The sequence below is a fragment of the Nomascus leucogenys genome, chromosome 15, assembly GCF_006542625.1.
Source record: "Nomascus leucogenys isolate Asia chromosome 15, Asia_NLE_v1, whole genome shotgun sequence".
NCBI classification, from domain to species: Eukaryota; Metazoa; Chordata; class Mammalia; order Primates; family Hylobatidae; genus Nomascus; species Nomascus leucogenys.
The window spans coordinates 66,138,113-66,150,230 of record NC_044395.1 but is presented as its reverse complement, the minus strand read 5'-3'; the positions used below and the strand labels follow the sequence as shown (position 1 = coordinate 66,150,230).

The following is a 12,118-nucleotide window of genomic DNA, read 5'->3' as shown; positions in this document are numbered from 1 at the left end:
TAAGATCCATCCTTGTGGCAATGGGAGGGCTTATAGGCAAGTCATGTCATGCAGAGGCCATTTCATCATTGCTTCTTATCTTTGGGGACTTGGGTCTCTCTGGTTCTATAGGAGATTTGGGCAGGCATTTGAATCCTTCACTGATAGTCATCCTGGACTCTGTGGTGTCCACTCGCCTATGTTCTGAGGTCAGAATGACCTCTCTCGTAACCAGTTGTCTGGGCCCAGCCTCCATTATCAATATAGTCATGATCTCCTCTGTTGGGGATGAAGTAGGCAAATTTGAGGCACTAATTTACTTCTCCTCACATTCTTTTCTTGAACAGAAAGATAGAACTGGAAATTAATACTAGTATATCAATTCAAAATTTTAGTTTTAATAACATTTAATCAGACATAAATAATTATGGTAATGTGAATTTCAATAAATAAATTTTAGTTCTAATGTAAGTGTAACTCTGTAATATTCATAATTTTTCTGAAGGCTTTACTAATTTGATATGGCATTACTTTTTTCTTGCTGCCAAAACTATTCTTATTCCACTATGTGATGGCAAGAAAGTGAGAGACGTTCTGGAGATGGTGATTATAGATAGCTTCCCTGAAGCCATAGTAACCCCTTGGAGAAAATTTGGACCTGGAGTCTAGCAGCCTAGGTATGGGTACTCGATTTCTTAGAAAGTCTTTACAATTTCCTTTATCTTAAAAATAAGGGTATTGAAGTAGAATTCTAGAATTTTCAGAGGACAACTTAAAATATGTGTAATAGTTTATTTATCCTCATAAATTTAACTGTTCATTTTAATATATTTAAGGATGAATTCTTTAAAAAGTTGATTTCATAAAAACAGGGAATAGAAAGATGGTTCCATAGGCTCATTGAGAGTGTAGAGGAGGGATGGGAAGGGAAAGAAGTTGATCTTCAGTTAGACTAGAGGAATAAGTTTTAGTGATCTCTCACACTGCATAGTGAACACAGTTAATAATATATTATGTATTTAAATTAAAAATTGCTAAAAAATATTTTATGTCCTTACCACAAAAAAAGTTGGAAGGTGATTCATACGCTAATTAGCTTGATAGATTCTCTCTACAATGTATACATAGATCAAACATCACATTGTATCCCATAACATATTATATATATTATATATTTATAATATATATTATTGTATCCCATTAATATATGCACTTATTATTTGCCAATTAAATAAAAAATAATGTTTTTAAAATATCAATTTATTTGTAACCCCCTTTTACTTTTCTGCTTGGTTTTCGTCTTTCATTCAGTGTTTACCAGTTTCTTATAGTTAATTTTATTTTAAGCTGTCTCACATTTTCTGAAGAAAAGGGAACATATTAAAGCCAACAAAACAAATACATTATCTTGCATGAGACGATTTACGTCATGGTACAATCAAATGCTATAAATCTTATAAAAACTTCTTAAAGAGATGGCTACAGTCAAACAGATGGATCATGTCATATATTTTTTATAATGCTTCTAAGGTATGGCTAATTTAAAAAAAAAATTTTAGTCATGATGGGAATATTATTTATAGAAATCTTATGAAATATATAATAAAATATGTAATAGTCTAGATAAATATGTATATACATAATATATGTTATATATTTATATAATAAATATATATTATATATTTACGTAATATATATTTATATAATAAATATATAATGCATATTTGTATATTACATATAATATATAATATTAAATATAATATATTTTATATATTATTATAAATTAAAATATAATAATGTATTATTAAACATAATTTATTACATTTTATACTTACATAAATATATAGTATATAATATATAGTATATAATAAATATATAATAGATAATAAATATATAGTATATAATAAATATATATTATATATTTGTATCTATATATGTTTTTAAAGTCATTCCTCTAATTAGTTCATAACCATTCAGGTAAACTGAAAATTTAAGCCTACTTCAGGTTTGTGGTAAATAGATTCTCTCTGAACTAGCATATTCAGAATCGTCAGTCAGTCAGTTCTTTGGACAAGTCTTATAGAATGTTCTTATCTCTTCAGCCATCCCAAGACTCTTGAGGACCTGACCTCGCTTACACTAAAGCAGATCTGCCTTATGCGTCACTGAAGTAAGGAGGGAAGAAAGTTTAATGAACTACTTCTGACCCCTAGTGGTGTCCAGAAAAGACCATTAGAGGAATGACCTTTGAAGGATGGACATACAATTTTTTTGTCCAAGGCAGGACATGTGTGGGTGTCTTTCAGTAATTATGTTCTAAGAACAGCAAAAACTCCACTGCCTTGGCAAATAGGAATGTTTTACTTCTATATAATTATAAAGAAACTGTCTTTTAAACACAATATACTTTCTCTATATCTTTGGAACAATGACTATTGGTCATTACCCTATTTTAAAGTAAGCAAGTAATCACACAGGGAATTATTCCGAAAAGACAGAAAAAAAAAAAAAAAACAAGAGATTTCTGCACATGTAGGTCAGTTTTAATCAGAGGGCATCAGAAAAGACTCCTGAAAGAATGACCTGGTTATTATAATCACAGACTTGCTTTCCAAGTCAACATTGCAGACAGTGCTCAGAGGGGATAGAAAAACCCTTTTATTTCTCCAGACTCAAATTCACTGCTATTTGTCTTCTCTATTTATTTTATTCTAGGCATTGTTCTGGTTGCTGGGAACTCAGACAGAGATATCATACACTGATTCTCAGATAGCATAACACAACATGATGTCTTGGAAAACTGTAAATCTTTTTGTTTTTTAAATACAGGTAGAGCATTTGGCACACCTGACATATGGACCTTGTTTTTCTTTAAATCTTCATTTATTTACCTCATCAAAACTGTGCTCTTTCATCCTACCTCTCAAAACATATAAAAAAAAAAAATCCTCCAACATGTATTTTGCTCTTGTAATCCCAAAGGCTGATAGTCTTCATGGTGGCAACATGGATAATACTGTTCCCATCTAGATTGTCTCATTTCTTCTACAGCTAGTCTGAAGAAGCCTGAATGAAAGTAGATTTTTTTTTTTTTTTTTTTTTTTGAGACGGAGTCTCGCTCTGTCGCCCAGGCTGGAGTGCAGTGGCTCAATCTCGGCTCACTGCAAGCTCCGCCTCCCGGGTTCACGCCATTCTCCTGCCTCAGCCTCTCCGAGTAGCTGAGTAGCTGGGACTACAGGCGCCCGCCACCACGCCTGGCTAAATTTTTTTTTTTTTTTTTTTGTATTTTTAGTAGAGACGGGGTTTCACCGTGGTCTCCAGCTCCTGACCTCGTGATCCGCCCGCCTCGGCTTCCCAAAGTGCTGGGATTACAAGCGTGAGAGTAGATTTTTAACCTTTGTAGCTAGTCTGAAGCCTTTGTAGTCAGTCTGAAGAAACCTGCATGAAAGTAGATTTTTTTTTTTTTCCTTTGGGACAGAGTCTTGCTCTGTCACCCAGACTGGAGTGCAATGGTGCGATCTTGGCTCACTGCAACCTCCACCTCCCGGGTTCAAGCAATTCTCCTGCCTCAGTCTCCCAAGTAACTGGGATTACAGGAGCACACCGCCATGCCCAGCTAATGTTTTTTGTATTTTAGTAGAGACAGGGTTTCGCCGTTTTGCCCGGGCTGGTCTCCAACTCTTGAGCTCAGCCAATCCACCTGCCTCAGCCTCCCAAAGTGCCAGGATTACAGGCGTGAGCCACCAAGCCTGGCTGAAAGTAGATACTTTTAACACATACCTACATTCACAGAATATTAAATCTTTTGTGATCAATCCCAGATCCTTAACTATATGTCCGAGTCAGGCTGGAAATGAGAGAAATCATGTTTGAAATTTGAGTGTTGTATTCAAGGTCAGCATGATCCCTGGAGCAGCATCTGTTTTATAAACCATTCAAACCTGGTATGTGATGACTCAGTTGGTGGCCCAAGGTCAGAAAAGACCAAGTGTACACAGATGATTTTACACACACTTTGATAGGAGTGTTCACATTCATATTATCTTTATATCTCTGTGATTGTATAGCTCTTATTTCATAGAATAAGAAATAATAATTAAAAATTATTTGATAAGTGCCCATTCTATGCTAACTCTTATTTTTCATATTCTTGAGCAAAAAACAGACATGGTTCCTAATCTTCTACAACCTCTAATGAATCTAATGGAAATTCAGTGTATAATAAATGGTATAAATATAAACCAGCATACTGTGAAGAGAGTAAGTTAGTTAAGGGGGTTGAAGAAATGAGATAATCTAGATGGGGAGCAGTATTAGAAAAATCCCCCTGAGGAAGTAATCATTTTAACTCAAAAGTTAATGGTGAAAGGAATTGCTGTGCAAATACTTGGGGTAGATAATTCGGAGCACAGAGAAGACCATGGGCAAAGATCCTGAGACATGCATGTACTTAGCTTGTTTTGAGGAAGATACAGATACCTAAATATTAAGGAGTGTAGGCAGTAGTGGTCTAAAGATGTAATAGAAGAGGCAGGTGAGCCACGTTATACAAGGCTTTTTGACTATGATAAAGAATTTGTATTTTACATTAAGAGCAATGGGTAAGTGACCATCAAAGTGTTTTTTCAACAAAGGCTTGTGTGATTTAGTAGATGTTTGCAGAAAAGCAATTTGGTTTCCCTGGAGATAATACATTTTTTAGAGGACAAACAGATAAATCATGATATTAGCTAGTAATAATATTAAATTATTATTAATTTAATAAATTATCATAGTATCCAGGGAAACAATGATATTATAAACCAAGATGGGCAATGTGTAAAAGTGGGCATATCTGGCATGTGTTTCTGGTGGAAATGGTAGAAACTGATGAAAGATTTGGTGGAGAAAGGAAAGGGAAGGAAAGAGAGAAATAAAAAATTTTAAAAATGACTCAAGACTTGTCTTATGCAATTGTGTTATTGGTGGAGTCACTTTATGATATTAGGAGGAAAGGGACAGAAAATAGATTTTGGGGGGAAAATCAAATACTTTATTGGCATCATTCTAATTTTAAGATTAAACACTCAGATGAATATATCAAATAGGCAGTCGTATTCATGAATCTGAGCTCTCAGGAGTGGTCAGGAATTAGAGGTGCAAATGTTAGTCTCAAATAGTAAGAAAAAGTTGACATAGTCTGCACGTTAAGGAACTGAGAATTTAGTTTGTAACAGAGATATTAAATATTTAGTTCAAATATTAGTTAAATATTTAGCTAATAAATACAAAATTATAAGTTTTATTTAAAATTGAAATGTGATACCAAAATAATAGATATATGGATAAATTTGTCTTAAGTAACTTCTTGAAAAGTGATTGTTGAGTTGCAAGATCGTTTTAAAAAGGGTAGGAAGAAATTGAGGAAAAGATGATGAATAATTTAGGCAGATAGAACATTTCGAGAAAAATTTTACGAAAGAAGAGAAACTCGATTTGGAGAAATGAAAGAAGATATGTATTCAAAAGACTGAAAAATCCTCTGCAAGAAACGAATAAACTTCAAGCATTCTATGCAGAAAAAAGTATTAAAAATAGTGAGCTAAGTTATTCAATGCTGAGCAGTCAGGGAAAGAAAAACAATGGTTAGACTGCTGGAAGACGTCAGTGTAGTATAGAGAGTACATTGAGAAGAAAGTCTGTGGAACTGTGTTGTGAGGCTGGTAAGACAAAGCTGAAAAGTAGGACATAAAGGGCAGCCCAAATCTGAAGTTACTTTAACATCTCGAAATCACTCAATCAAACATGAAAGTATGGACTTTTGAACATCTGTTTACATTATTAGAGCTTTAAAAAAACTTATGATGACTCTCCGGTCTGGAACTTAAAGCAGGCAAACAATGTAAAGAAGCAGCCAATTGATTCTGCTACCATGAGGCTTTTGAAATTATAAGCTTGGTTGTTTGAGCCTGGCTTTGTGATCTGTAGAACTGCAGGTTCTAAGAAAGAAAACACAATTGGCCAATACATTGAATAAATGTATATTGAATAAATACTTAATCAGCTCATTAACTGAATAAATAAAAGAATGGGAAGCACTGAGCTGCTATCAAAGGCTCAGTGTCTTCAGTCTAATTCTCTACATCACAAAGGCACAAATGAGTTGAACATCTCAAGAGGCCAGAGCTCCAGTGAGAAATCATTTACCCAAGGTCTCATGCATAAATATTCCTGTCTGCTTATCACCAACGAAGAAAAAGTAATTGCTGGCTATGTCATCTGGAGGGGCAGAAAACAGGAGTATCTTCATTAAATACTATTTGGAGAAAAAATATACTTGGAGATGGCACAAAATGGAAAATGATGGAAAAGTGACTATTTAATGGACTTATGATATTTAAAGCCCAAAGATTACTCTTCACTTCGAATGTTTAATGAATTGGAGAGAAGAAAATAATTTTTCAAGAACCTCAGCTCTTTACTGGTATAAAATTTTTACCACTATCCTTGGGAAAATGTCTAAGCAACATATTTTTTAAAACTGTCCTTCTCCTTTTACTAATCTCTTCCTTATTTGTTTTTACTTATGGCTTGTAAGGATATATGTTCACATCCAGATAGTGAAAAAATAATGACTTTTAAATGACATCAAAACAAGACCATTTTCTCAAAGGGGCAATGGATACTCTGTCTCAAAGAAACAGAATTGCTCAGCTATATTTTTTTAAGTCAGTAATTTTTAGGGTATTTCGTTTACTTAGAAATTTCATTTTATTCAGCTGAAATGGAAACATTTCCTTTGAAAAAATACTCTCACATGTATCTCAGTTCCAGAATGATTACTTCAGTAAGCCCTAGCACTAATTCTTCCTTTCTTCTCACTGGATTTTCTGGCATGGAGCAGCAATACCCCTGGTTCTCCATCCCCTTCTCCTCAATCTATGCCATGGTGCTTTTGGGCAATTGCATGGTTCTCCATGTGATATGGACTGAGCCAAGCCTGCACCAGCCCATGTTTTACTTCCTGTCCATGCTGGCCTTCACTGACCTGTGCATGGGGCTGTCCACTGTGTACACAGTGCTGGGGATCCTGTGGGGGATTATTCGAGAGATCAGCTTGGATTCCTGTATTGCCCAGTCCTATTTCATCCATGGTCTGTCCTTCATGGAGTCCTCTGTCCTCCTCGCTATGGCCTTTGACCGATACATTGCAATTTGCAATCCACTGCGTTATTCCTCCATCCTGACTAATTCCAGAATTATCAAAATTGGGCTCACTATAATAGGTAGGAGTTTTTTCTTGATTATACCCCCCATCATCCGTCTGAAATTTTTTAATTACTGTCATTTCCACATCCTTTCTCACTCTTTCTGCCTGCACCAGGATCTTCTCCGCTTAGCCTGTTCAGACATTCGATTCAATAGTTACTATGCCCTGATGCTGGTTATTTGCATACTGTTGTTGGATGCTATACTCATCCTTTTCTCCTACATCCTGATTCTTAAGTCAGTCCTGGCAGTTGCCTCTCAGGAAGAGCGGCATAAATTATTTCAGACCTGCATCTCCCACATCTGTGCTGTCCTTGTGTTCTACATCCCTATCATTAGCCTCACAATGGTGCACCGTTTTGGCCAGCACCTTTCCCCCGTGGCCCACGTTCTCATTGGCAACATCTACATCCTTTTCCCACCTTTAATGAATCCCATCATCTACAGTGTCAAGACCCAACAGATTCATACCAGAATGCTTAGACTCTTTTCTCTGAAAAGATATTGAGAGATATTGAGATTTATTGCCTAAAAAAAAGAAAAGCAGCAACAATAATAAAAATCAATGCCACAAAAAAGAAAAACATTATTAAAATTGGAGATTTACTCTGAGTCCATGATAAATGACTCTAAAAAATATTTAAATATAGTCAGATAATCAACAAACGAGTTCCATTGTGTCAGCCTGGACACATGTAGGTCACTCTATCAGTCTGACCATATTTAAGAAAGAGGAAAAAATTGTTTATTTGCCTCAAATATACTTTTGAGCATTTCCTTTGCTGTAAAACAAAGCTGGATTAAAAGCCTAGGTTTTCAAGTTTCAAAGTCGATAACTTGAAGTTTCTTTCATTCTCTGAGGTTTGCTTAATTAACCTTCAAAATGGAGAATATAGCCAACTCACAGGAAAGTTGTGATACCTGTATGGACCAGAATTGTCCGAGGGAACTTTTCTAAACTGATGGAGAAGTTCTATAAAATACCATAAAATGGCTAAAGTGGAATATATGGCTCCTGTGAGCTTGAAATGATGGTAGTGTAATTGAACAACTGTATTTACCATTTCAGTTACTTTAATTTATATTTAAATGTTTAATGTCCTTGTATTGGACAGTTCAGTTCAGCAGCCACTGTATTGGACAGGGAAGCTATAGTTTATAAAGAGGACACAAAGAAATATGACTTTGGATTCAACTTTACCATGTCTAATTTAAATTAGAATCCTTAGTTTTTAGATTTTATATGTGGACTCCACTGCTACAAGGCTGCAAGTAGATTTTGGTCTGGATCTTTTGCTTTTATATCTAAGTGGGAGATCTTCTGAACAGATGAGACTGTCTGCTAATGACTTATTCTGAGTTTAAAGGAAAAAAGATTAAAGAACATAAAGGGGTTCTCTTCTAAGTAAGCTAGTGCAGCTTTCCAAAGAAGGAAAGAAAGGAAGGAAATCAGGTACAGAACTATGCATGGATAAAAAGAAAATAATTGTTTTAATCTTCCTATATTCTGTTAGGTATCTAAGGAGGTAAGTGTTAAAATTGGACAAATTAATGCATAAGAGTCATTTTACACCAAAAAGCAAATATTTCTTATTTTTAGATATCAACTGAAACTTAACTATATTTGTCTTCCTGTAGTTATGCCTTCCTTTCCTTTCACTTTGGACTTCATTCAATAACATAGCCTCTGTCTACTTACTTGACTTAGAGGGAAACAAAAATACAGGCTTTGGTTTCTAACAGCTTAAGCCTCAAAGTGAGGAAATTGTTTCTGGACAGAGTAAAGTATCTGGTTAGAAAGATAAGTGTAAAATTATTCCTAGAACAATAAATTAGGTCTTCTGGGTTACAGTATAAGCTTAATTTGAAGGATAAAGGAGTGAATTTCCTGATGTCAAAGAGGATCTAGTGTATCTTCTGGTATAGCTATCAGAGCTGAAAACTGTGAGGTAGGTTCTAGAGGGGAAAATGTCAATATATATATATTTTACTATATAATCATAGTAGCTGCTGAGGCGGGCGGATCACGAGGTCAGGAGATCGAGACCATCCTGGCCAACAACGGTGAAACCCCATCTCTATTAAAAGAAACACAAAAAATTAGCCAGGTGTGGTGGTGGGCACCTGTAGTCCCAGCTACTTGGGAGGCTGAGACAGGAGAATGGCGTGAACCTAGGAGGCGGAGCTTGCAGTGAGTCGAGATCATGCCACTGCACTCCAGCCTGGGCGACAGAGTGAGACTCTCAAAAAAAGAAAAAAAAAAGAAAAGTTGATATGAATGTTAGGTTGTAGTACTGCTCCAGGTTCCCTAATGATAATAAATGTCTGCATGGTCCCTCCTGGCCGACTGGAATGTGGCCAATCTGACAAGATTCCTATGCCCCAGTTTTATAATGAAAAGAGAAGTTAGCTGCTGAATCTGTAGAGGTCATGTGAATGTCTCACAGACTTCTCAGTGGTCAAAGAAGCTTCCCTCTAATGCTTTGAAAGTGAATAAGCATCCACCTCCCATACACCGGAGAGCTGACACAACACTGGGGAAGCAGAGAATTCTTCAATAACTGACAATATGTTTCCCACCAGCCACTCACAGGGAAGCATCAGAATGAATTTATATTTATTATTTGAACAATATTACATGTCTGACACAACTGAGTTGTTGGTTTGAGAGTTATGTTTAATAGGGAGAGTAGGAAGGCTCATCTGAAGACTTCATACTATGAGTGTTTGTGCTTCAGATCAGGCAACCTATAGAATGTGAACCAAAATAGTTTGAAATAATGGCCGTGACAAAACAGGTGATAAGAAAAACCTAAGAGTATCCTCAGAAATCATTGCTTATTTTAGAGCTATATAATTTTACTATGATGATAAGATTTAGGAAGAACTTCAGAATCTTTAAAATTCAGCCAAAGGGAGGAAAATCAGTAAAAAAAAAAAAAAGCCAATGAAAGTAAACTTTATATGATTACTGGGCTTTATGCAGAAAGAAACAGGTTTAGAACATTAGTAGTTTAGATTGTTTGTTTTGCAAAAGCCTCTATCTGGAAGCAATTACTTAAAATAACTAAATCTCTCCTGAGGAAGAAAAGGCAATTTCAGAGACGTCAGCCCAGGTCCTGAAAGGAAGAGCAGATAGAGACATCACAGGTGTTTAAAACACTGTCTGTTTTAAAAAGCTACTATGTAGCTTGAGACACAGCCTCAAGTAGAACATCTCTTAAGTCTATTTAACAATAAGATTTTGATAAGCCTAGGAAAATAGGGAGGTATAGTGTAGAGCAGTCCTGGCCGCTTATTAAAAAATTAAAGCTTATTAAAGCTACTATGTAGCTTTTTAAGAAGCCACGTGGAGACATTTTTCCATATATCTCAAAAAGCCAGCTTCTAAGGAAACCTGTTTTCCATGAATTAGGCAACAACAGCTGAAACTGTTGTTGATGTAGCCTGCAGAGCCAGTGAGAAGCAGTTACCAGATTCCTTTGTAAGGCCTGCAAGGCTACTATCCAGCATCACTGAGAAACCTTACGAAAACAGTCACAGTGATGTTAGGGAAACACACTTCTCTTCTTTTTGCTTTTTTTTTTTTTTTGATAGGTAGACTGTCATATCATTGTAACCGCTCCCTTAAATGAAGTCACAGTTATTATAATAAGGAGAAAACAAAAAGATATTGCTGAGAACCAGGTGACAAAAATCAGAAAGTCTAGTCCATTCAGTTTCTATTCATTTAACTCTTACACCAAAAAGCTAAGGTCCAGTGAGAGAAATCAGTGATTCTTAGAAGTCACAGGACATGGTTCGGGATTAGAAATGTGTTTTTATTAAAAATGATCTGCTAATAATAAATCCACAGGCAGACGTCCACTGTACACCAGCGGTCTTCAATGTTTTTGGTACCAGGGACTGGTTTTGCGGAAGACGAGGTGAAGGAGGGGATGGTTTCAGGACGAAACTGTTCCACCTCAGAGTTTTAGGCATTAGATTCTCAAAAGAAGCATGCAACCTAGATCCCTTGCACGCCTCTATGAGAAGCTAATGCCACCACTGCCGATTTGACAGGAGGAGGAACTCAGGCAGTAATGCTTGCTCACCCGCCTCCTGTGAGACCAGTTTCCTAGCAGGCTATGGACCAGTACTGGTGAGCAGCCAGGACTGCTCTACACTATACCTCCCTATTTTCCTAGGCTTATCAAAATCTTATTGTTAAATAGACTTAAGAGATGTTCTACTTGAGGCTGTGTCTCCATTCCCTAGGATATTTGTGACCATTACTTGCAGAAGAGAATTGCTAGAGTAGTGAATAGAGGCCTCCAGATGAAGGAAATAAAAATAGTCCATTTTCCCAGAAGTCTCTTGCAGAAACTTAAAAAATAATGCCAACCTAGCCAAGAAAACCCCTGCAATAGGAGTCGATGTCCTAAAGCTTTTCCAGTAAAAGCGTGGTTTCTGCCCCTGCAGTCTTGGCACCATGTAATAGCACATAGAAAATGCAGGCTTTCAGGTTCAAGCCAGTACTGATGAATCAGAATCAGTGTTTAGCTTTTGAGATGCTGGTAATGTTCTCTTTCTTGGTCTGAGTGTTTGTTAAAAGCTTTCGCCAATTTTGTGTCAATTGATCAAACTGTACTTTTATTTATGTATTTTTATGTACTGAATAATAAAATATAAATTTAAGAAATATGAGTGAAAGTGTCAATTTACATATGAACCTGTCAGACTGAATATGTGTTCATTTCTGCTACTTTCTCTAATCCACTAAAACTACAGATATACACACAGAGACATTGTGAAGAAAATAATAGCAGTGTATGTATAAACAAATTGATAAATATATACATTTAAATATGATTTTTTAAAAAACAGAACAGGATAGATTAATCTGAAATCT

The 12,118-nt window shown here is 35.8% G+C and overlaps 1 protein-coding gene across 1 annotated transcript; it reads left to right on the top strand.

Moving 5' to 3' along the window:
• Nucleotides 1–6,775: 6,775 nt before the first annotated feature.
• On the top strand, nucleotides 6,776–7,735 carry LOC100581301 (olfactory receptor 51V1). The gene has a single exon (XM_003254824.1). It carries the CDS (start codon nucleotides 6,776–6,778, stop codon nucleotides 7,733–7,735), a length of 960 nt encoding a protein of 319 aa, XP_003254872.1.
• The last annotated feature ends 4,383 nt before the right edge of the window (nucleotides 7,736–12,118 follow it).